This window comes from Antedon bifida, chromosome 10, assembly GCF_963402885.1.
Source record: "Antedon bifida chromosome 10, ecAntBifi1.1, whole genome shotgun sequence".
Lineage (NCBI taxonomy): Eukaryota > Metazoa > Echinodermata > Crinoidea > Comatulida > Antedonidae > Antedon > Antedon bifida.
This window is the reverse complement of record NC_136235.1, coordinates 5,227,472-5,255,454: the sequence shown is the minus strand read 5'-3', so window position 1 is coordinate 5,255,454 and position 27,983 is coordinate 5,227,472. Positions and strand designations below refer to the sequence as shown.

The 27,983-nt window shown below is 30.0% G+C and overlaps 1 protein-coding gene across 3 annotated transcripts in view; it reads left to right on the top strand.

The window, feature by feature from the left end:
• LOC144854192 (high affinity 3',5'-cyclic-AMP phosphodiesterase 7A-like) overlaps positions 1 to 27,983 on the top strand; it is a 49,986-nt gene that overhangs the window by 12,465 nt on the left and 9,538 nt on the right. For 2 of the 3 annotated variants that reach the window (XM_078712096.1, XM_078712097.1), the window contains exons 2-8: positions 14,597 to 14,657; positions 16,238 to 16,345; positions 16,965 to 17,131; positions 20,961 to 21,024; positions 24,519 to 24,614; positions 26,826 to 26,926; positions 27,530 to 27,661. In XM_078712096.1, the coding sequence (XP_078568222.1) occupies positions 14,597 to 14,657; positions 16,238 to 16,345; positions 16,965 to 17,131; positions 20,961 to 21,024; positions 24,519 to 24,614; positions 26,826 to 26,926; positions 27,530 to 27,661 (729 nt within the window). Of the gene's footprint in view, positions 1 to 7,597; positions 7,745 to 14,596; positions 14,658 to 16,237; positions 16,346 to 16,964; positions 17,132 to 20,960; positions 21,025 to 24,518; positions 24,615 to 26,825; positions 26,927 to 27,529; positions 27,662 to 27,983 lie in introns of those variants that run through there. The other variant, XM_078712098.1, reaches the window with a different exon arrangement.

Here is a 27,983-nt window from a genome sequence, read left to right as displayed (position 1 = left end):
AGACTTGCTTGTACCGTAAATGATGTGAACTGGATTTCAGTAGTACAGTACTGTACTAGAAACCCTACCAAAATAATTCAATGTTAACCACAAACAATTGAGAATCCTGTTCAATTGTATTGGTTGGATATTGGTTAGTTCTGAGTTACTGTATCTTTTTTTTGAGAATTTACTGGTGTAACCACAAATTCTCTTTAACTATAAGTTCCTACTATAAGGGACCATGTCAAAATGATTCTACTGCCAGTAACTACATTTTGTTTTAAAACATGTTTAAGCAATGCAAGCTGTAACATAACCACTGTTTACTGCCGTGACTGCTTTATAAACTTCTTCATTGAAACAAAACAAAATCATACATTATTGCTGTAAAACAATGAAGTACTGTAGAGAATGATTCCTAATTCTAACATTCAAACTTTATTAAACAAGTATAGGAAGAAAAATACATGTTTAGTCTAATGTTTATACAGTTCATATGCTTTGGGATTGGTTAGGAACAACTTGCTTGCAAAAACAATATCTGATTCTTGTTTACCTGAAATATGTCAAATAAATGACACTGTTTGTGCAGAATAAATTATGATAAAGATAATTGTTAATGTAGGTTTTGTTTTTAAGAGAGGATATGTTTATTACAAACTTCTTTCTGTGAAGGTATCCCTTCGGAAGCCTAAAAACAAACTAATAAAGAATTGAATGAATCATAAAAAAAACCTGACTGTGTATGAATTCTTACACATGTGCTGTGCAAACAACTGCCAAGATCTCAAACATATTGTTTTGAAAAAGTATGTGGAAGTCGTTTAAATTAAATTGTTCTATTTCGTTACTTTAGATGAGTGGACATTTCCTATGTGTAAGTATTTCATTTCTATTATTCAGTTGACATAATCATAAATAATTTGTGTGCGTTTAACTGATGGACAGCGGCTGTTGTAACACTAGTGTATGTGGATGCCGTCGGATTACATTTTAGTCTAGCATTTATCAATATTTTTGACAATCATTTTATAGGGCAATTGTACAGCAACTGTGGGGTTTGCTTGCACATTTGTATTTAAAAAAGCTAGTTGGTTTTAAACAATTTATGGTATCATCAAACTCCAAACAGTATTTTATATTCTTTCTATCTAGTCATCATTAGAATACCCTATAATTGGTATATTCCCTTGAAAAACTGCTGATCCTTGATAATTTTTAAATTTAAGTTCAATATTTTAGATATTCAATACAAACAAAGATTGCATTGGGTTTGTACATAGCAATTCAACTATTAAATAAAATTCTCTATAAATTATGGGGATTTTTTTTTTCAACAATAAAACTGTTTAACAATAACATTCTATAGGAAATATTGTATAGAGTCATTTAGAGAGTTCCATTAATTTCCAGGGACCAATCCAAACTAACCTATGCTTCATATACCTTGAGTATTTCAGTGCACTTACATTGATTATTGATATATTATGTTCAGACCTATAGAATTTGCCTTGTTGTATTGTGAGGTTGCATTTAGTGTCTGTCTTAAAGGATAGGTGCATCCAACTACTGACATTTTTTTCCAAATTTTTGTATTTTACCATTTTAAAGGAAATTCGTCAGTCTATTACGTGACTAGCTTACCTGGATGAACCGACATATGCCTTTTCCCCTTCAAGGGGAGAACATAACCGAAAAGTAAAAATGTATTCCTGAACTCCCCTCCAAGAAAGTGGTATCGCCCATGCACTTTACCAACCAAGTGTTCAGACATTAGCAACACCAACATTTTGAGTTTTGGAAAGTGATAGGTCAGTGTTGTAGTGGGGAGTATTTTACTGTGTAAATGTTGAATGCACCAAACCATAACTGTGTATTTACAGTAGGAGGCCCATCTTCTTGTTGAACATTTAGCTGTTGGTCCCACATGTGCGTGCTGAATTTGTAGTGCCTATATCCTTGTTAAAGACATATCTAGTTTAATATGAAATGATTCATAAATTGATAATAATAAATTATTGTAGCATGAATATTTAATTTGTTGATACCTCTTTTTATTAAATAATTTAAATACATACAAGCTTGATTTTAGACATTAATTGTCTAGTTAATAATATTTTCCATAACCTGTGCTAATGACTTAATACCAGGAAATGAAACAAAATGCAAACCTTCAATTTGAGTTGATTATACTACAGTACTAGTAATATTAAAATAATGAGACTTATCTCATTTTATCTTATCATCCTTACTAAGTTGTTAATGATCTTTACCCTGGATTTACATTGGATAATCATAAAACTTTGATTTATGTATTTTCTAATAAACCCTGGATTTATGTTGAATAATCAAGTAAATCCAATGAAAAATGCCATAATGAGGCAACAAACACATTCATTTAATAAACATTGAATACAGCTGTTAGAAAGAAGACAATCCAAATAACACTGTACATGTTTACATGTTTACAATCATCTTCTCTTTTCTTGCGTCTATAATGAGGACTTTCGATGGGCATGGAAATGCTAGTACTGAAAATACCAATTTTATTTGTTTTAACTTCTACTTTTTACTAGTAATTTTTAATTTTAAACTAATTTTTATTCATTTTTAACTTTGTGGAAGTTTACAATGAAACAAATTATATAGAGTACCACAGTTTCTGGGTGAACCCTCTTTACACTATTTTAGACTGTTTTCCTGTTTTTGAACATTGAAAATTCTAGCAAATTATCTTGTTATAAATTTTGTCCCATTTGGTTTCTGTAGAAAGTTATTCTCTACTGCTAAATTAACAATTCTCAAAACATCAAAAAGAAATAATATAAGAAATAATTGTTATTGTTGAATTGAATTCTATACAGCAATTTAGGTGGCTTTAGTAAAATATGCTTGATTTTAAATTGAATACTATTTATGGTATACTAAAGTAAAACAGTATAGAGATAATCAAAATGTAGAGTTCCAACTACTGTACCTCAGCTTCAGACTAACTTAACATAGTCACCTTCTTGCCAAATATCTTCCGTCTTGTTGGTTAATGTAGTATCGATTGTTATATTATAGTAAATTAGCTCTGATGAAGGGCTTCCCAAAGCTTGGCTCTTCTTTCTGGCTATTTTACTTATACCATTTTTTCTTTCCTTATTTAATTTATCTCCATTGAGATTCAGCTAATATTGTCATTTTTCAGTAATTTCCTTTCGGATTTAGTGCATTATTATTAGTTTTGTTTCATTGTTTTTGAACTAATATTATAATATTTGAACCAATCAATGGTTGGTTTGAGGATTGTAACATCTCATTCAACCTCGATTATCTAGCAGTATTTTTAAGGTCATTTTAATTACTCATTACTATGTGTATGAAGTTTGACTAGGTAATTAAAAATTGCCAAATCCAATCTTTTTGCAAAAAAATCTGTACTTGATTGAAGAGTCCATTCTCTTTGCAAGTAGATGTCAATCTATCAATTTTGACTTTGTTTCTTTCTCAGTTCAATTTGATTAAATACAGTAACTCACTGTAAGTGTAATATATAAATCCTTCAATTAATTGTGGATTTTGGATTATAATTACAGTTTGGATTGGATGGACGCAGTGATTATCAAATTTACTCACTTGTACTGTGAGCTGTGTTTCTGAATTTTAATTTTCTATGAGAAATGCTAGAATTGAGTTTGAAATCTTAAATGAGATCTAATTGAAAGATTCTAATGTTTGCTTTATATACATTATACATCCACTGGTATTTGTAAATTGGCCTTGGCGCAATAGTAAGTAAATTGTAAATGTCAACAAATTGCTTTTCCACATAAATATTATGATATATTTCTCCTATTCTGCAATAATGCTTTTATTTCCAATCTTAATTATGCATTTGAAGTAGTGAAGTTGCCTTCCAATCCCAAGGTCCAGGGTTCAATCTGTAACTCAGATTGTAAACAACTCTACTCCCCTAAGCCTCAAATGAGACTTGGTGTATAAGCATGATAGTTTATCCATCCTGTAATTAGTGAAGTATTTTGTATGTACTATAATGGTGGTGTATATTAGTGGCAGCTTAGGGAGATGAAAGTTGTTGTGATATCATTTATTGAAAAGCACTGTATAATACAACATGTATTTAATATTATAGATAATAAATTGTAATTTAGTTTGATATTAACTTCATAAAATCATATCAACCAATCAATACAATAACTCATCAATATCTTAATTTGATGAATAGATCTAGGTCAATAAACTGTTTAATACTTAATATAAAGTAGGAGTTAAACAGTTTAGGGAAATGAATCAAACCCACATTATATATTAAAGTATAGATTTCAAACAAAGAACTAAACAATATGAAATATTACAAATCCTATACTGTAGCCTGAATTATATTGTACAATAACAATTCTTTGAAAGAGCTTTCATCAAGGTTATTGAAGAAGATGATTGTATGATATGTGTAAAGCAACTGTCTGAATTCTTGCTTTTATTTCCCAGCTACAGTAATACTAAAAATGTACTCACTTAAATGTTATCTTAAGTGTTAGATACTCAAAATAATATGACATTTTAATAAAACCTTAACGTTAACTGCATGATATACGACAAGGTTCTCAATAACATCTGTATTATACTACGGAAATTTGAACATACAGAAATGAAGATAAAGCAAAGTTACAAACTAATTAGTCAAAGCAAAAAAGAAATGAATATCAATGTAACCAAGCCACATGAGGCACAAACAACAAACAAAACTTACTTGTTTTCAAGTTTATGTGTTTGAGGTTTATAAGTGAGTGTTTTATTTAATTGGAGTAAGTTTTGTAAATTATTTTCTACCAATATCCAGGTTGAGTATTTAGTTTAGATATTGTCAAAAATGATCATAAATAAATAGGTAATTTCCCTTACATACTTATATTGTAAACAATAGAAATACTAAATCATCTTTCTAATAACTAAACTGAAAATGATATAAACATAGACTGTCAAATGTGTTGTGGTTAGTCAGTGGGTTCCAGTGTCTACAGAGGAGTTGAATCATCAATAGTGTGCAGGCACTAAAAACTTGGATGGAGATATACAACTATATAGTACTGTATATTAATCCCATAAAGCAGCTTTGTTATCTGTGAAGAATTAGTGAAAGAGATCCACATCATTCTAAACAGTTTAATATTTACTGTATTCTCTTTTCAATTTTTAAATTGTTTGTTTAATTGTCTGTAAATTTTTATAGTATAGTGTTTTCTATAACCATGTTACATGTTAATCATTCTAGTAAATACAAACTTTTTATATAATAGCCCTCCATCGAGTAAGTATGGTTATTGTCACTTCATAGACTACCAGTACCAACACCAACTTATGACTTGTGTACTTGAGCAAGTCAGCCTATGCCGATATTGTTGGCTCTTTAGGTACGGTAAACGGTACAATTTCTGCAATGGTCACACTATCTTTATCAAGTACAAAATTAATCTAAATATTTCATACAGTACAATCAATCATTAACTTTGTATTCTATACTTAGTATTGACAAATACCAGTACAAAACTTGCACCATTTTATGACTTTACTAAATCCTCCCTTGCAGCTGAATACATTATGTTCAATTTCTCTTCACTAATGGACCTGATGTTTAATAATATACTAATACTAATAGCAAATAACCGTGTATTTGATAATATTTATTTTATTTGAATATGTAATTTATATACCAACTGCATTTAAGCAAATTCTTACTATTAGATGTTTTCCTAGTAGTGGGTGAACACAATAAATTAGTATTTTATTAAATTCAAAACATATGATTTACAGTTACTGTAGTTGTATTACACAAACCATGGAGGTATAAAAAAATAATTATTATTTTATACCTCCATGCACAAACTAGTACATACATATTTCCTTTACACAGTTTTTTTTTATGTCTCTAAACCCCTCCGTGCTTATTAATGTTAATAGACAAACACCCTTAAATTTTCTAGTTAAACACTCATGAACATGTTTATTTATATTTATTCAACAATCAACACTAACTTTGCATGATAAGGTTGTTTTCTAGCTAATAAATGTTCAAAGTTGCACTTTATGAACTAGTTTTATTCTAAGAAGTTTGTTGAAAGTTGTTGATGATCCCTTGTTGTTGCTGCTGTGCCTCTAACTTGTTGCTGATATGGTATTTGCTGCTGTGCATTGGCCTTGCAATTAGGCCTGACCTACTGAAGTTTTTATTCCTTACCTCCCAGGGGAATAGTGGGAGTTGAGCCAATCTGTCATGGTGTAGCAGTCACTATCCAGCCTGCTTTGGAATTCCAAAAGCCTTCATTTCTTAACTGTCACAGAGAGAGTTCACTTGCTTTTCAGTGTCAATGTTGACAACTAACTCAGTGGAGAGAATTCCATTTATATGGAAAGAAGTTTGTTAGAAAATTAATACAGAAAACGCTAATATATTTTATTGACGATATACTATCATGTCAATTTTAGTGGATTTTTTCCTGGTAAGTTTCATTTAATTAATTTATCACTTTTGGTCACTGTTATCTAGGGGAATTAGTAGTTTTAACAAACTAATCTCAGGATGCCCCGACGACGGAAAGAGCAAATGTTTGTACGCACTGCTTGGCTTTTGGGATAGATTGTTATTGAGACATATTACTAGAAAAGTAAGAAAAGATATAAAAAGATAAATATAAATCCAATGGCAAATTAGTGAAAATAATGACAATGCTGTGGTTATCAGTGGCTGGATCTCAATAAAATAAGCAAAAAGCTAAATCAAAATGATAAAGTAAAACAAATAGGTTTTCTGAACAATTCTTGGTATTATTTATATTTTTAATTTCTTATAACTCATAGGAAATTCTTTCTTTTTTTACGATATAAAAACCTCAAGATAAATTTGTTCATACTTAATTAATATTTTTTAATGTTATACATTTTGTTAAACTTTGCTTCAATTAATATATCACAGATGGTACAATATATCATGAAGTTGAAAAGTTGTAATCTGTAGAAAACTACATTCTTTTATAGTGCTTTAATTTTATCATTAAATGTTTTCAAGAGAAATTATTTAATATTGATTTGAAATGAATTAATAAAGTATACAGTATAAACTCTGTACCATTTTTTAAATCTAATAATTTGTACTAAATTTGACTAATTTGCAAGTATGGTCCCAAGGGCCAGGGTATAATGGATTTATCAATGTACTGTTCCCAAATTTAGCCTAAATTATGGAGTGGATTATACTTGGATGGTATTGTTAAATCTAATATATTTTATTTTTTACATAACTGTAGGGTATTGTTAGTATGGTTAGAGAAGCTAATTAAACAATAAAATGTTTAAATTATAAATAATTATATAACAGGAAATGAATTGACAGATTGAAAAAAAAATGTTGAATATTATTATTAAGAGAAGCGCAATTTTAGCGATTGAGTTCATAGCAAGCTTGATGATCTCTGTGTGTTTGAGCAGGTAGCCATGACGTATTTTACTAGATCCTTTATTACCATTGTTGTGACGTGACATGTGGGAGGAAGTATAGAGAATTCTTGGTACAGTCAGTAGCCACAGTATTCAATACAACATAGACAGCATATAGGTATCGGCACGTTGACTAGCATAGTTTACACTACTAATACTATAAGACTACTATAAGAAGATTATTTCATACAGTGTTGGTTTATAGAAATATCTAATTATTTATTCTGATCATTGTCTACAACTAATGGTTAACTTGGAGATTACTGTGAGTATAAATTGGATTTTTTTTTATACTTGTAATTTAAGTCTTTACATATTACTGTATTGTGTGTACAGTGTATTTTAGTATTGTAAAACATTTGTTTTTTATTTGTTTTATAAACTCACATACTGTTTCTCAATTTAATACTATTTCGCATCATGAATGTTGAATTAAAAAAGGCCTCTTGGATTTTTGCCACATAGTACAGAAGTAAACACACTTGTTTGTTTTTCGATTGTGCAATATTCACCAGCCTACCTTGTGCCATATACTATAGAACTAAAAATTCATGGTACTGTACACTATACAATTTACAAAATCAACCGATTACATTAATTATTTAATTTTTTGTTAAATTAATTTTAGATAAATACAATTTCTATTTCAATTATTTGAAATTTATGCATATTTGTATTTGTTGATTTTTTAACATAAATAAATGCATATGGCCGAGTTACTAATTTATACCATATTAAATACATTTTTAAATAACTACATTACTTCATCTAAATAAACAATTTTTTATCAAATTAATTTGATTTTGATACATTATATCTTTCTCATTGATTTTTGTGAACACAAAATTAGAAAATGTATAATATTTAAAAAAATAGTTTTTGTATTAAAATACAACCAGATTTTTGACATGTGATCGGAGTAATTGGTTGTTCACAAATCTTGACATGTGATAAAAAAAACACAAAGTAATTGGTTGTCTTGAAGGATTCTTTTTAGAAGCCTGTGGTCTTAGGACAGTTAATCAATGTTACACTGTGATTAATCACAGTAAGTTAGCTGCTGGGTATGCTTGTATCCTCCGTGATTGTAGAAACTGCATCAGCGATGAAACCTGCAGTTGCGGATGCGTCTAAAACATTGAATCAATAATTCACTCGCAAACCAATAATTATACAAGAAAATGGGAGATGGTTTAATTTTCATAGAAATCAACGTAGATATTATTGGAGAGGTTTCCGAGAATAACCTGTGAAACTGAATGTTATGAAATTCGTGTTAATTACTCATCAAACAATACATGCATTGATTGTTGTTAAGTTTCCTTAAATATGTTCAAAGGAAATCAGTCTTGAAATAGTGCAGTAGGATTTTCATCACATATTTATACTAGTTCCCTAATTTATTCGGAAGATTTCATTTGGCACAATTTACATTTTTTTTTTATGATGAATGAAAAAAATTGTTTTTGTATCAAAACATTAATGTATGTAATTATAAATACAGCAAGCCTCCTTTGGGGCAGGGAACACCCCTATTCAGGGGATATCCCTATTGATATAGTTTTAATATAGGATACTTTCCTATGAAAATTAAATTCATATGAAAATTTAAGCACTTTGTTGGATCCAGGAGACTACTGTAGATGCTAACATTTCCAAACCTATTGTAAATATGGATTAATGAGAAAGAAATATTGTGAGGGAAGTCAGATTCAATGAGTTTCCTGTAAATTCTTTAGCAAAAGAAATTAGGTCAAATTTACAAGCATTTTAGTTTTACATAATCGATGAGTATTCACTGTTGTGTAAGCAGACTCTTCACTGTGCTTCAGTTACTGTGTTTAATAAACAACAATTAATATGTATCTAATTCAATATAAAAATTAATAAAACTATATGTTAATTAAGACGCAAAAGATCTTGTACAGTCTGATAAATATTCTGCATAATGTGATACAATACAATAACTATGAATTATTATATATTTCCTCGTAGCGGAGGTGACTGATTAGACTGAAATAATATACGCTTAAAGAGCTACAAATTGATTTGTGTATATATATGTGTGTGGTAATGTTATTAGCCAAGTTGATGTTTAATTACCATTTTTTGGTAGAAAAGCAACCTTCAAGATCAACTAATCAATTTAAGTCGGGTCTTGAACAGGTATGGTCCAACCACCCTCTAAAATTTGCACCGTATTCAAGATTTTATGTTATTTTCAAGAGGGATCCAGCACCTACTGAGCTCCGTAAACAATAATATGTTCAACCAGGGAAGATCTTATCCTTCTCTGGTTTCTGAAAACTATATCGTGCTTAGAAATATTGGATATTTCCTTGAAAGCAAAAGTAATGATTGCTTAAATTAATACATGTTGATATTTAACTATTGGTTTGTGTAAATTGCCTAATTATTATTTAATGAAGCATAATTATGATTTAGAAATCAGTCGTGCAATAATGTACTTCTAATAAACAGACCATACTTTACAGTGCAAGTCTACATTTGTCATTCTTCACTATAAAATCCTATCCTTACAATTTCCTTGGATCACACATCATTTGATTAAGACAATAGGGTTGTTTCTATTGTTCCTACTCTATTCAATCATTCAGACCTTCGCAATGGGTCACTATTTATCAACAAGACTCTGAAGGATTACATTGTTAATACTATTGAATAATATATGATTTATAGGCATAGCTACCATAGTACAAGAAGATTCTAAAGGACAAACTAAACAGTAGTTGTATTTCACTGGGTGTGTGTATATTGCTATTAATTATATCATATGCTATACTATGATCAAGATTTGACTTTGACCCTTTGACAATCATATGATTGTACAATTAGTCTACATTGGATTAAATATATTTGTATAAGGTAAGTCATGTTTCTGTGAAATATAGTACTTTTGTATACAAATTGGTAGGTACAGTATACTGTACATCAAAATATGCTTGCTTTGTTACATAATTTCTGTTCAAAATTGATCAGTAGCATAAATTTTAGATTTTTAAAAATGATTTTATTTCTACTATGAGTTTGAGAAAGAAAGAAAGCTTTATTTTAATTCGAACATAACTATATTATCACCTAAGAAACCTGAAAGTTTTTGTTTTTTCCCCACCTTTCAACAGTTGACATTCCTATGAAAATATTTTATAATATTTAAAAAACTGGTGGTTTACCTGTTTGTTTGTACATCTTTATTTTGAGCATGACCCAAGCCCTAATTTGTTTTTAATTTGTTATATAACATATAGATTATTAATAGACTACATAGTACAGTAAATACAGTCCTTAACTAGTCATTAATTATTTATTACTGTCCATCTACAGTGTTATGTTTTATTTCTGCATATTGTTCATTTTGTCATCAGATTTTGTTGTCACCAAGATGTCTACATGTTTTAGATTAATAAAGTCACCATGGAAACAATAATATGTCATCATAATGTTGTGATGCAATAATTAATATTTCAATACCTGTATACTTATTCCTGATAATGGCCTAATAAATGTTGCAATATTAAATTCCAACTTGTACTCCATTTATTGGAGTTGACACACAAGTCTTTGAATTAATGTTTTTTAAGTGTTCAATTACAGTATGATGACCTAATTATTTATGTCAAATGTTGTGTCCTGAATTCATTATTTTTAAGCTTCTGCATTGGAATGGTAGACAATAAGGGACATCGCTTGTGTCTCAACGCGAAATAACCCATCACACACCTGTTAACTACCATCCACCCTTGTTTTATCATCCCAATGCGAAAGCCATCCCTGTTACCTACTGCTGTATAAAATGCTACATTAAAGCATGATCAGGAAACTTCCCTATAAGATATGTTTCACTAATAAAATTGACATACATAAATCATGATAAAGATGCTGTATATTTCTGGATATCTTACTGGAGGCTGGTAAATCAGCATCCAGGTTTAACAAGTAGTCTAATAACCTAAATCCTACCTGATTGATCTAGTTAAACTACACAATACAATAGGAAATATTTAATTCATGGGAAGCAATACATGTTAGCACATGCTTGAACGATTTTGTAACTTGGATAAGTACGGTATGCAGTTGTCAAAATCATTCTCCAAGATTTTACATTTCATTCCTTTGCTTTGATGATTTTCTGGAATCATTCTGTTTGTGACTATTACAACTTTGAGGGATTTTTTTTTTAATATTAGAAGTTCATTGTTTTATTCCATTAAGATGGATGATATCCTTGGATTTTTTATTTTAAGTTCAGTATTGTACTGTATTCACTGTGGTAGGTGTTTTATAGAATTTAATACTTAGACAAGCTTATCCTTTTGTTAACACATTATAATGTCCAATGAATAATCGTTTACTAGTATTTAGTATTTAGCTCATACATTTGCTAGTACCTGAGCTACACATGTAGACATTAAAAGCCAAACGGAAACTGCGAGTCTCCAGCTTGTCGTGTGACCTAGTGCCAAGTTCAATACGTTTTCTGACTCGCACACGACATGGGGATTTTATGGTCCGTTGAGTATGCGTGAACTTATAAGTTTAGAGGTAATCGTACCAAGTATAGCAACACAGGAATAGTTGGCCAACACATAACTTTTTCTTTTGAATTTAGACCCGTCACTTTGTGGAGATACGATCTTTCAGTAATTCACTTATTAGCTGTGCTCCTTAGGAGGTTTTATGTGTAGCTACAATGAAAGTGTGTATGATAAAGCATCCAAAATAGATAAGAAAAATAATGAAAGTTTTTGAACGCTTTTGATTTTTGAAAAAAAGTTTTATTTTTTAATTATTTTTAAATTTGAACTTTGAAAGTAACTCACCCACATAATGTCTGTCCAAAAATAAATGAAGTTGTGATTCTATGCCAAAATAGTACATAGTTTGCTAGAAGAAAAATTTGAAAAATAGGTGAGATACTACATACAGGTAAATATTTAATATTAAATATTACATTATTTACATTTAAAATAAATGTTAATTTAATGAACACTATACAGTATCAGTGGCATTCAACATGTTGGTGGTGCGTCATAGAAACATAAAGTACTATACAAGTACAAATATTATAGCAGCAAAAAATATATTATATCGCTATAAATAAATAGCTTATATATAAAAAATGGTTGCAAACAGACTTTTTATCAATGTAAGTACAGTATAAACATTCCAAAGGCGCGGGTTTAAATAAAATACAGTAGTTGTTGTGGACAAATTAATTTCACTTTCACCTTAAAAGTGCTATTGTACTCGAAAGGCCAATTTACACAGACAAGCGGTAACGGTAAGAAAAATCATGTAGCTTGTCCCATGTAGAATCTGTATCTAACCTGAGCGGAAACCGTCTATCCGCTGTTGTGTGTAAATGGTCATAAGGAATAATTTAAATAAATTAATCTATATTTTTACAGCTCGTCTGTGTAAATTGGCCTTTTGAGTGCAATAGCACTTTTAGGGGTACTACCAGTATCTGTATCAATATGTGTAGGTGTATGTTTTATTATTATTCTAAAACAATTAACATCAGTTTAGTCATATTCTGTTATCATTATTACATATTGTAGTTGAGTATTCGTATAAAAAATGTTTGAATGAAAGACATATTTATTAAAATAATTTTAATGTGTCTATTTTTTTTAATTTTCTTATTATTATTATTATTATTATTATTATTATGATAAAGGTTAAAATTGATCATGGAATGGAAAGTACACACCATGAGTCATTACATACCTGTATTCCAGGAATATATGTTTATACAGTAAATATAGAATGAGAAGAAGAATATAGAAGTTGGAACAGATGCATCTATTACACTATTGTCATGTTATGTATGTACTATAAGAACAGATGTTTATGTTTTCAGTCATTAATCCAATTCTGTTAAGATGGTAATAATAGATTAGTAGGTTTAGTTTGTCTTTATTGGCATTTTTCAAAAGTACGTTTTTTGTTGTTTTGTTTTCTAAACCAGTTTGGTGGTTTACAAAGATCATGTTGCAACCTAAGCTATTTTCTTGCTATTGTAACATAAATTGCCTGTAATGTATCAGCTAGTACAGTATGATGCATTAACATGAATTACTTTTGATATAAACATGGAATATTGATAATGTACCATGGTAGTAGTTTCAATTGCCAATTATTTTTTTAAAAGATCCCCAACGTTGTAAAAAAAGTACTTTGGTTTCAATGAGGAACAAACATTTCCCAAACAATCCCATTTTAGTATCCTTTGTGAGATGTAATATGTTGAGAAAGTGATGTCATTGAGTAAGATTAATATTGTTATAATATTATTATACATAGAAGTGATACATTTTTATTAGTTCCAATAAAAAACACTCATTTATTGTTGTATGAACTTTAATTTGAGACTTTGACATTTGATACAGTATGTAACTTTATTATCTACTGAATCATTAATTAATTAAGCATTGTCTTTTTAGTAATTAATTACTACATAAATATGATAACCTAATGAATTCAAATAAGTTTACTAGCAAGTATAGTAATATTAAATAGACATAGTCGTCTACAAATAGAGTGATACAAATGAAATCCAAAGATCAAAATAAGCCAATCTCTGGAAATTATATAGATTTGGGTGTGGTTTACAAAAAACAAACAGTGGGTAAATGTTTGTTTGCTTTTTTTTATGTCATTTTAAGCTATATGGTTTAACACAAAATTGACATCAATCCTAAGCATCGCTTGATCGATATGCTGTACAGTAAGTGAGATTGTGTGAAGAAATGACCAACTGGCCTATTAACTGAGGATGTACAATTATAGGAAGTACAGTAAATACCCACAATGCATTTGTTACTATAATAACCTGTTCCAGGTTCAGCTTAATCCTTAATCCTTCTTAAGATTTCAAGTTTGGTCTGGTCGTGAGTAGCCCGGCACATGTGAACATGATATGATGGCAAGGGAAAAAAAAAATTGAGAAAAAACATGAAACAATCCAATTTATTAGGATTTTCGACATTGCTGTCAAACTGGAACAAAATATATTTACTCATAAAACATAAATAAAATAAAATTATCATTAATAAAATTATTATTATAATATTTTTGTTGTTTATTCTTGCAGAGGCGGGGTGGCATATCATATGGTAGAGATGATAAAGCTGCCAAGTATGTTCGCATGTTAGGTAAGTAAACTTTACAATGGTAAAATACAATTATTTCAAGACCACTTTTGGGAATAAGTGGGTTTTATTTGTTATAGTAATAGGTTTTGTCATTTAGTGTTTTATGTTATTGCATGAATGGTTACAGTAGCTTTTAAAATGTTAAAATATTAGACTCATGTTTTGGATGATATAGTTAGGGTGACTTAACCGGTGTCAAAATGTATGGGATAGGGTGAAAAAAGTTAAACCACACTGCCATACTGTATGAATGATGTTATTTTAAGTAATCAATTTAGTACATTTGTTGATGTATCTAAATTATGTGTGTTCATCTGTGTATTATCAATCAATTTCATCTTCCCTTTTTGTGTTAATTTCATTCGATAACAACATGATTGAGAATTACAATTAACAGAGCTTAAGGTGACAGATCAGATTAAGTTTGGGTGTACTATTATTAATCCATGCATGAATATTTATTAATATGATAATGTAATAATTACTCCTTAATCATCCATTCTCTACTATCTTTATCTATAGACTGATTTGCAATCTCATTAGATTTATATTCCAACAGTAAATCATACTTTTGACAGCTTACTACATTAAACATTTTCATCGACGCCAGACATCGTAATCTATACACGCTACTGGCGAGTCGTGGATTTAATATCTCATTGTTTTATAATGAGAATTTAATAAGTCGAATGTTATTCCACAATTCCAATTATTTTTCCAAAAATTACTATAAATTCTATGTATGTTGAATCGATAAGATAATTTGAAACATTATTGAATGATTATACTATTAAGTCATAAATTCTTTAGTCAATACATTTAATTAATGTGTAATATGTTTGAATGATAATACCATATAAATTGTACAAATTACAAAATAGAGTTCAGTTTACTAGCATACAAGACCAACTGAAACAGAAGCTTTTGATGTAATACTGTGTTAAATTTATATTATTATCATGTCCATCATTATCCATTCTACTACAGTAACTATATTTTGTACTGCTATAATAAAAATATTTTGTTTCTGTGAAGGAGCTTATAAAAGCAGTTGACTCTGCAATTAAACAGTGTATATGTTTATTGAAAAAAGGGCTTGCTAAAAAATAATTACATAATAAACAAATATAGTTACTGCAGTAACTTCAGTATAATATAATAAATAATTTTAAAATGGTCCATAAGACTTCAATAATTTACTTTCTACAGTAATATATACATGATGTCATAATATGAATGTTAAGTAAAGAAACAGAGACTATAATATGCAATAAAAAGGGAAATCCCCTAAAGTATGAAAGTGTTTCTATTGATGATAGGATAATGTATTTATACAATATTTCTAAATTGTGAATAGCTAAGAAAAGCCATATTAGAAGACTAATAATGATGTCATATATCTCTATATATACACACATCTTTGTCAAAATTAGTTTCAAATTATTATTCTATGAATGATCAATCAAATTGTTTTAGTTATCATATCTAGAATATTATATTCATTTTAATTGATATTCAGTTTATATTTACTTTCTTTATAACTTGCAAATAGTTGTTTATAGCATATAATATTTTCACAGGTGATATAAAGAATTCCATTAATGACATGCAGAATATTGAATTGGGAAGCAAAGTTCCCTTAAAACGAAGATACTCCCTACCAGAACAAGATGTTAAACTTTTACAAGGTAAGCAAAATATTTAAAATTAAGGACTAAACATGCCAATATGGCTAATACTACAGATTTAAAACAAATAAAGTTTATCTGATATAATCTAAGATCGTAGATATTCCATGCAGTTCAATTTGTCTGTGGCCTACAATCAATATACCAAATGAAATTGACTAAAAGCTTAATTTGTTTTGTTACCCAAATTATACTCTATACATGTATGACACTTTCTCTACGTTTTTTGATCTAATTTAAGGTCACAAACTGCATTGTATGTAAAAATAATGGGCCTATTGCAAATTTGTTCTTCTTTAAATGATAAAAATGTGAAAAATAAGTTGATACTAATCATTTAAATGGCCCACTATAAATACCATTACCAGTATGCATTGCGCGCTGATTGATATCGTCGTTTTGAACGTGTCTTTAACGTTTATGCTACATTTTAACTTTTTTTAAATATTTCACGTCGTGCAATAATACATACTGTAGCTTTCAAAAACATCATAAATTCACGAATATTATACCTTTTCCATTCTGTATCTGAGTTAGCACTATTCATAATTTAACCTGTCAATAATGGATACAATTCTAAATTACGTTACGAATCATACATTTTTTTCCAAATTTGTAGGCCTTCAGAACCATGGTACCTCTAAGAACAAGTCTCTTACAAGAACACGCTCTTCTAGTTTATGCCGGGCACATCGACAGTCAAGAAAAATTGAGCGCAGAAGTCGGCACCATGTTACTGAAAATGAATCTATCCACCTTGACAGACAATATCCTGGCCAAATTAAGGTGTGTATTTATTTTGATATAAATATTTTTATAAAAAAACTAGGATTTTATGTGAACAAACTTCCCTTTTTTTTTTAAAGTTTCCTTTTCAAATTAGAGACTAGCAGGGAAGTGAGGCCTTAATACTGTAGTCTAGCTCATGATGATTTTGCCCCGTTTGTGAAAAAAAGAACCCCCTGGCTGCAAGCTTGTAAACCATAGCAATTCAACCAAAGACATCTTCAAACCTGTTTCCGAGTTATTATATATACTTTAGGTAATAAACGTTGGACAAATGTTTTGCCTTGGTAAGGGCATCACCATGGAACCTGACATGGTTTCACTTTGTGACTCTATGCAATCTGTCATTGAGTGCACACATTTCAATATTGATTTTTGTGTTCAAGCACTTAAAACATTTTGTTGAAAAGAAAAAAGTCAATATGTTTGTAATGGAGTTTGCTGTTGGTCAGTATATTGTTTAAAATATGACAGTCAGCACATGTATACTAGGAACTGTCTTCCTCTAAGAAATGATTATTTTTTATGTAATACTATTGCAAACACACAATTAATGATTCACTGTAACTATGTGATATTCAGGCTGATTTTTAACATTCAACATTATACAGCAATTCAAGGCGGCACAAAATAGTGGCTTTAGAAGTAGAAATGCAGTTTACACTATTTCAATCAATATTCTAAATATACCTGTACCAATATACCTGGAACAATAAAGCAATTAATATTAATGAATGGTAACAAATTACGTTTTAATTTTCTTGAAATCCCCAGGGATCGATCACATCATGACCTAGAACTTAAACCAACATTTATATTACCTTCACTACCAGCAATGATTTCCAACCCTGCAGATCAAATTTCCAAATTAACTTTAAAAAACAAATTCATCAGCTATGCATTAGCAGTTGTCATAACAACAGCTTTCATTACTTGATGTGAAGAATGCAATTTCATATTATCAATATTGAAAGGATCTTCCTTTAAAAGTAAATTGACATCTTTTCAATTGCCTTTGGTGTGTTGTCTTACACGTCAACTCCTTCACACTCCTATACTATAACACTAGCTGTTTACCTAATTTAATACAAATTTGCAGATTGTATGAATATCTACAATATAAGGTGTCTTTATTATTGTCCATCAGTCTTTCATTACAGTGGTCTATTTTTAATTTTTGACCAGACCTATATTCAATAAAATCTTGAAACTGTAAAGATGAGAATGTCTATGGTGATTAGAAAACAAAAATGTATAGTTGAGGATGTTTTTCAAAGAAAGGCCCATTTATATTACTTAGCGATCAACGATTAGTAGATAAATATGCATTTTTCCTACAGAAAATCACAGAAATCATAAAGATTTTCGACGTCGAATTTTAAGATAACCATTTATGCTGTCCAACCAGATGACGTCATGATTAGTAAGAGAAATAACAGGTTTTATTGTTCTTATTGATCATGATGTCCTTTGAAAAAATATTATCAATTCAAAGACAGCATAAATGGTTGTTCTATAGTTCTAGAGTGAACATTTTTGTTATTTCTTTTGTTTTCTGTACGAAAAAAATGTATGCTTATCTATTTATCATTGTTCTTTATCGCGTCTGTAGTATAAACACGCATTTAACCAAATCATGATAATAATAATCTAGGCAACCATTCACATCCATTAAACCATGAATTTACTCTATGTACTTGTAGATCTGTTTGACGCTTGAAAATGATCAAATAATACTGAATTGGAGTTACATTTCATAAATATTGAGTTTTCCAATAAAAAAATGTTTCTTGATTTACATATTTATATTAGTAAAATCTAACCTCTCCGTTAATCCCATTTACCTTGTCTGTCAACATTTATTATTCAATCTATGACAACAACAACAACAACAACAACAACAACAACAACAACAACAAAGACATGAAACCAATAAGGTAAAGTTGGCCTATCATACATCTCCGTTGTAATATTTGATAAGATGAATTATTAAATGTTATATTAATTATTCACCTTTTTATTTAATGTGAATGAAATAATTAAAAAAATTTGTTTAGGTGTTTTTTCATCACATGTACAGTAGTACCATAAAAAAGGTCACGTTTTATATGATATTTGCCAGTATCCTATTAGATTATTCCATCATTACCATTGCTCTATTGTTTTTTCAACCATAGGTTGATTAAAGTTCATGGCAAGGCTATTGCTGCTAAGTTATATATTTCAATAAGTCATAAGTCTGATAAACCTATCCTATTTTTTAAATTCAGATTTACGTCACAGGTATTTGGTTCATTAACCTATTTGACAAGGGAATATGACAAGTAAATCTAGCAGTACAATGAAATGATCACCTTCAGTACCACAGAAAAACTTTCTTTTGTACAAACAAATCTATATTATAGAATAATATTTACAAGAAATTGTTATTTATATTAAAATATTAGAAATTTTGGTAATTAGATAACAAATTCCCCCTCTGTAATATGTATGACATATGAAGATGGCCGAAAATTGCTGAAAGTATGTCCACCGTTTTAAAATATATTTCTCTAAATTTGCAGAGGAGATAGATGTTATGTAAATTCTGTACTTGCTTGTGAACCTTAATAAAATACTGTAATAGAAGGGTAACTCTTTCACACACCTGTGCTGATACGAAAACAATACTTTACATTGTAGGTTAGAAACAGAAAATAAAGATATGACAGTGAACAATCATAACAGATAGTTTGTGAACTTGCAGTCATTAATTTTGAGATTTCTCATAAACTGAAGTTGTTTTGATTAGTTTTTACCTATAGGTTAGAAGGTTCTGCTAAAACATCCAACATATTATGAACTAGCATGTACCTACAAGCAAGGGATTTAAACAAAGTTTCAACAGTAAATCAATTGTTTAGTACTTGATAAAAACACAAGAAACATGTCAACACTAAACATGCAAGCCACTTGAGTTCTTGTGTGGCAGGTTTTATAGGCATAGTAAAAATCAAGATGTGTGTGTCTCTCTCTATCCATCTTATTTCAAAAGGTGTTTTTATTTTGAATAGCGCCAACAATATTGTAATTTAGTGGCATATATCTATTTCAAATAGACTTAAATTGGACTCACTGTTTCTTTTGTTGCATCCTGTCTTTGAATGAACTCCCACCCAACATTCACCCACTTTTGATTCATTTAAAATTAATTTTAAAAACTCTTTTATTTACCTAATTTCTTTCCTATTTTTTGCAATTGGCACAATATGAATGTTTGACCAGACAACTCTCTTGCTTGACTATCATTTTATTTTAGAACTGTTTCAATTGCCAAGAAAATGGAAATTTGTTCATCATACCAATATTTTTTTTCCCAACAAAAACAGACCAGAAGATGTAGGTCTGTTTGTAAGGTCATGCCCTTCTTGGACACAAGCCATTGTGTTTATACTGTAAACTTAAATCAACTTTTTTGAAATCTATTTTTAATATATTGTACTACTGTTCATAGTTACAAATTCATTACATACTGTGACAGATATTGATTCATATAGTAGTAATGTTGGGTGTAAACTGTTTTTATTTATTTAGAGTTAATCCCGTTTTTTTTCTGAAATTTAGGAACTTTCTGGTATGATTACCAGTAACAAATGATATTTTAATGTTAGAGTTTATTTGTATTTTTTATTATCTGGTTGAAATATTGTTTTCATGATATTTTTATGTTCTAAAATATTGATAATTTATCCAGCAAACTGACAATAATGTTTTAGAAGAAATATATCTATAAATTTTTCATTTTATGTTGTGATCATATTTATAACTTCACATATATTATTCTTTGCAGCAATTGGTTTCGAATCTAGGAAATTGGGATTTCGATATATTTCATTTAGAACAGCTAACATCAGGTAAGACTTAAATAACACCAATAACACACCTGTTTTAATAATATCCATTCTATTACTAATTGGTTGCCTAGCAACCTGACATACATTTTAGATTGAACGCAGAGTCCAGGAAATTTGAAGAGAATGATGTATTGTGAGGATGAAATTTTGTAGCACTAGTGTAATTGTCATAATAATCACTGTTATTGTAATCATTTAAATGTAATCATTTAGTGTTATCTATAATCATCCCTACGATTATTACCAGGTATTTCAGACTCGCAGCTTTAGAGATTTAGTGTTACTGCATGTGTACACAGCAGCATATATATGTATCTGTCTGAACTACATAGCACAAGACAGCTAAGATGCCTCTCTCATCCAGAGAGTTAACAAACTCTATTTTTGTTATGTGTCACCTTTCCTAAACACTCCAATGCAGACACAACCATGATCAGACAGAACTTTTAAACGTTTAAAAGGCAAGATATTAGGAACATTTTAATCGTGTCTGAACACAGCTGCAGACTACTATACAAGTTGTAAACGATGCCATTAGTCTGAACATACTAGTAGCCTAAAATCAATAAAATAGACATACTGTACTTAACATAATTAAGTCATCATCGCCACCAAGTATATATTTTGTTATTATCACATTCCATTTCAAATTATCTTAATTTGATCACTTAATCATATATACTGTAATAATTTCTTTCATTGAATTATCCTCAAGTAAAATGGTGACTAATATATGAAGCAACTTACTACTCTAAGGTTAAACACTTTGAGCAACATTGGGATTGTGCCCAGGATTATATGATTATAGGCTGTAAGCCTTCCTGCTATTACAGTAAAGCAGCGCTTTCACTTTGACTACAATGAATTTAACATCTTTCCTAATCAATTGAACAAAATATAAATGTTGATGTCTACCTACAGTATTACACCTACAATATTTCTATAAATCTGAAAGTGAGATTAACTTAGGCTGGGTAAAACAACTATGATGACCCTGACTACTGTATACTGTATGATGGGTGGCAGAACATTAATGCAGGATGCCAAAGCATTATGCAGGGTATAAAAACCATATGATGGGTGGCAGAACATTAATGCAGGATGCCAAAGCATTATGCAGGGTATAAAAACCATATGATGGGTGGCAGAACATTAATGCAGGATGCCAAAGCATTATGCAGGGTATAAAAACCATATGATGGGTGGCAGAACCTTAATGCAGGATGCCAAAGCATTATGCTGGGTGGAAAAACCATATGATGGGTGGCAAAACCTTAATGCAGGATGCCAAAGCATTATGCTGGGTGGAAAAACCATATGATGGGTGGCAGAACCTTAATGCAGGATGCCAAAGCATTATGCAGGGTGTAAAAACCATATGATGGGTGGCAGAACCTTAATGCAGGATGCCAAAGCATTATGCAGGGTGGAAAAACCATATGATGGGTGGCAGAACCTTAATGCAGGATGCCAAAGCATTATGCTGGGTGGAAAAACCATATGATGGGTGCCAGACCATCGGGCTGCTTGGTGGAAGGACTATACTGTACGATGGGTACCAAAACCTCCATGCAGGATGCCAGAGCATAATACTGGGTGGAAGAACCATATGATGGGTGGAATTAAATCTGTATACTGTGTGGAAGATATCTCTTAGCATACAAGTGTAACAATGCATTGTGTATTATGCTTTAATCAACAAGAAGGCATTGGTAAAACTATCTCAATATCTCTGATTTCAGTCACAAAAAGAGCTTGCAGGCTTCAATCACTCAGCATTTATTATATTCAATGACATATCTACAGAAAAGCCCTCAAGTGGATACTTCAAAACACCATTGGACATCTAAAGTATCAGTGATTGACATTTACTAAAATTGATTCAGATTTTGTCTAGAACTGCATTATTTCTACCTAGCATAAACCTATTGTATTGATTTATTTTGGAGAACATTACTAATTGCAGAAGAAACATATTGATACCTTGTTCCTTGACAGTTTAAGATTAGACCTATCAAACTCAATTTGTCCTCGCCGGGGATAAAAATGTTTTGATCCATATTGTTATCACTTTTCATAAGGGACACAGTTTATTTTAAGACAGAAAGGCTTAAAATATCAGAGCATTCTGCTGAAAATAGCCAGGGCTGATCTGACGGAAACTAGAATGTCTGCTGAGATTTCACTGTGGTTTACAGCATCTTGCTGTCATTTAGGCTCAAATTTTCTAGGGAGCTAGAAATTGTCTAGCTTTCTGGCATTTAATAAACCGGGGACAACTTCTTTGTAAAACTTGATCAAATTTAGAGCTTTCAGTCCTTTACATATGGTTACTGGTATGACAAAAAAACATGCATTATTGAACTTTACTAAATATTGTCAACTGACACAAATTCACTATTATGAAACGTACTTAGAAACAAATATTCCAACCTGTTAATTTTATCAATAGATAGTCACAGTTCTATGTGCTTTCACCATAGGTCATATGGTTTATTATCAAAGAAGGCCCAATACTTTTATAAAGTAAAACCTTATTTGCATAAATACAATTTTATTATCAAGTGTAGTATCAACTTAAATGTCCTTGTCCATCTTTCAAATCTTGTAAATATCATGTGAACTTTTATCTTAAATAATTAATATTATTGGTCAGTTTAGAGACAGTAGTCTGTGTATTTCGTATTAGCTATCAGTACTGGGTAGACTCCTGTCTTCATGCACATCAAGGGTTAGACTTGTCCATGACCCCTATCATTATTAATATGTAATAGCTAATTTCAACTTATCCTAGGATTGTTGCTACAGGGGGTTTTTTTTTCACTCCCCTGAGTGGCGCATTGGTGCCAATCCATTATACTGTATGGACAATCCTGCCTGTAACCTTGTGTCTAAAATTTAGTCCAGTGTGAATGAGGCTTTAAAAAACTACTGTACAGTTTTACATCTTTTTTACGCCACTGGCTACTACTGTAGCCACGTATTGTAGGTGAACCACTAGAGAAAAGTGGACCTTCTACTTATGTTATAGTTCCTTTTTACTCCGATATATTGTACTGTAACAACTTGGACCAAGCTGACAAAAGCATACCATACAATATTACACATACCGTAAACATACTTTAGGGAAAAATTTCATTTTTAAATTTTGTTTAGCAATATTGCTAATCAGACTGATTTTTGAGTCGAGAAACATAGTTTTTTATTGTATTTTTTGCTACACAATTTTAAAAATCTGTAGCAAAAAGGTTGTTTTGTATAGCTTTTTGCTATGCTACACTGGCGAAATTATTCCCTGTAACATATAATACACCTATTTAATACTCAACCGTTTTTAGTTTAAATATGGTATTTATATCAATACTTTATACAGAATGGTGCATTGTATTATCAATTATACAGAACCTCAATGTAATACTACTATCACCACAACATTTATGAACATTTTTAAATATTTAAATACATTTTGATCAATTTTTTAATTCTTTGTTTAGGTTATCCATTAGAACCAGTAGTAATGGAATTATTTCAAAAATATGATTTAATACGAACATTTCGTCTGGATTCAGTTCAGTTGCGGCGTTGTATAGGTAAGTGTTTGATGTTGTTTAATTAATTAGTTTCAAACAATTGTAAATACTTTACTGGTTAATACTTAGTAACATTGGATTCAAGCAAATTTTCATAATTTGGATTTGAATCAAATATATATCATCAAAAAAGATATAAACATGATTATTTGTGTAATGTCTTCTACTGCCCCTGTTTAAACATGCACTGTGTAATATAATTAATTCAAAATGTTCAATCCTAATGTCTATAAGCCGCCAATTTACACTTTGATGTGTTGTCTGTTGACCTTAATATACTAAGCTAGTTAATTGAATGAGTTCTTGTTGTGTTTCGAAGGTCTTCGCTTATTCAGCATAATCAGATGTCATCACAAAATTCATACACTGTTTACTTATTTTCTCCTTCACAAGATGCATGAATATTTCTTGGGAACATTTGACTTAGCAAATTTTATAATGTTGGTGTTGAATTCCAAAATTAATATTATTACATTTTCTGATGCCATTTGCCAATAAAAAAATGAATTTTAATGATATGTTAGAAAGAAGGTTGTGGATGATTATACTGATCTGACAAATTCCTTAATGAGACTAAACAGATTTGAGAGCTCTTTCTAATTATTTAATGCTCTTTTAAAATAAGACTGTACTAAACTAAGTAATTTAAAAACAATACATTCAATAGAATTACCCTTTGAATGTGATTTTCTAGTTAAATTAAAGATTAAACTACTGACAATCGCGCAAGCTTATATTATATAACACAATTATATAAAGTTTATCAAAAGCAATACTGTATGACACACAAATTATTACTTAGTTTCAAAACACCTGTTATAGATAATATTAAGAAGTGTCTGGGTATTTCTACTTCATAGTAAATTTAACAAGGAATTCTCTCATACTTGACTAAACTCAAAACACTCTAGCATAAATGATAAAATATTCTGAAAACATGCAAATAGGTGTGAGTTGCTAATTGAGAATGCAGCACTTGCTTTTCATAGTATTTTTAAAGATACTCATATTATTAATAATGTATTGAAATCATGTATTCATTTTATTACGCTTTGCTGCTAAGCAGATGCTTTGCCTACTGTAGGCTACCATTAAATATACGACAATGATGTGAATGTACAGTACAGTATCATGAAGTAAAGTGCGTGGGTGATATGGATAAATGCACGGAAATCTTGTGAATAAATAAAATATTAGATTTTTCTTTGGCATTACATAATGACTAATAATAATAATAGGATGATGGCCATCTACAAGACTACTGTATATTAACCAGGAAGGATTCAAATAAATATATAAACAAATGTGAATGGTTGAATTTAATAACCTTGAAAAAAAATTAAATGTTGCAGTTTTTATTATATACATGGTAATTTTACATTTTCTCAAAGTGGATGTAGGCGTATGTGAGATGATTGCTTGGGTCACTATACTTCTTGCTTACAATTTGTTACCAACTTAATAAGATGTTAAAAATGAAGTATGACAGTACTGTGTTGATATAAATAATACATTTTCAAGAAACAAAATAATGTTGCCAATGGTAGTGGATATGGTTATTCTAGCTTCAGTGCGTGTGGTACATACGTAACATACATTATCATAAATAAAGCCACCAAAAACATGTTTTTACATTGATATTCTGTAATGATTTTTTTTACAAGTGCCATTCATGAGATTTGTTTAATTGTATTTGTTGCTCATAAAGTGTTTTAACTGTTATTCAATGCCAAGAGAAATTAATTTGTCCAATTTTAACAAATTAAACTTATCTCATTATACCTGAGCCCATCCCAGATTTACCAACTTTAGTATTCTTCCCTACAATATTAATTATTGCAATTAAATTTTTCTGAGTCAATTGTCTTTGTTTTATCATAAAAATGATAATGAATTAGTTTTAGCAAGATCATTTTTAATTCACTTAATTATTTATAGTTACCTCAAAGTAATACTCTAATTATTTCTTCCCATATAAAATACAATTTTACAAAAAATTACAAAAACATTTTAAAACTGTATGAAATACATTAAACAATAAAAACTAATAATATATGGGCGTTTCAAAGTAGTGGAGCTGTGAAAATGGTTTGTCTACGTCACATTGGATTTTGGTTATTTTTAGGACTTCATTTCATGGACTTAATGCACTATAAAGACAACCATTTTTATAATTAAAAAAAATAAAAATAATATGTAAATTTGTTGTAGGTTTAATTCATAGAGGATACCATAGTAAGAACCCATATCATAATGCTACACATGCAGCTGATGTAACACAAGCAATGCATTGCTACATCAATGATCCCAAGGTAAGAAATTTGACCATTTAATTATTATCAAGTATAGGGTTCATGTCAATAACACTCATTTTGCAATATACAGTAATTCATGATTTTAGTTTGTTTTAATGTAAAAAAATTGACTACAATTAAACAGTACATAAACTGTATTCTGTAGAGTATGTAACCACATGGTGTACTGTGACATTCCAATTATTGTACAGGCTTAAAATGATGCATTGGTCTTTTCAGTAAATTATATTGTTTTCAACCACAATCATCCACCCAAATCCTCAACACATAAATATCTCTTCATTTTAACACTTTGTGGAATATTATGTATGTTAATGAAGAAAACACTCGTCTTCATATGACGTTCACACATATCAGCTGAAATGTTACTGTAACCACACAATGATTATGAGTAGGCACCAGAGTTCAGTTCTACCATAAATACTATAGATAGCCTTTTACACAAGACTAATAAGAGTGGTTTTTCAGAAAGTTAATTTTTCTAATCAAAAATCCAATTTATGTGATTTGTACCTATTAGAATATAAATGTATAGCACAATTGTGTAGATGATGCGAGTGAATGTCGCTAATATTGCTACTGTGTGTTATTCTCTTTTAGCTTTTTGAAAACTTGCAACCAATTGAAATCATGTCATCATTGCTAGCAGCAACGACACATGACCTTGACCACCCTGCTGTCAATCAGGTATTCCTTATCAACTGCAAACATCATTTAGCATCTCTTTACAAGGTAAGTCTCAAGACTACTAGGGTATGTTCTGATCTATTTCATATCATAAAGCAAGGTCACATTATGATTAGCATCATATTAACAGCAAAGTGTTCAAACTCGATTTTATAACGCGTTCGTTACAATTTGAAATGTCACAAATCGTGTCGAACATCCGTTTTGCAAGAGCAAATTTGATAGTCAGATCGTAGAGGTCAAGATCTTTGATGCATGACTTTCATTTTGTAAGTACACTAACGTACACTAATCTTATACCATGGTCTTTGTAACGAACGAAAGGTCATTGTCGTGAGTGGCTTAACCAATCGAGTTAATCAGGAAC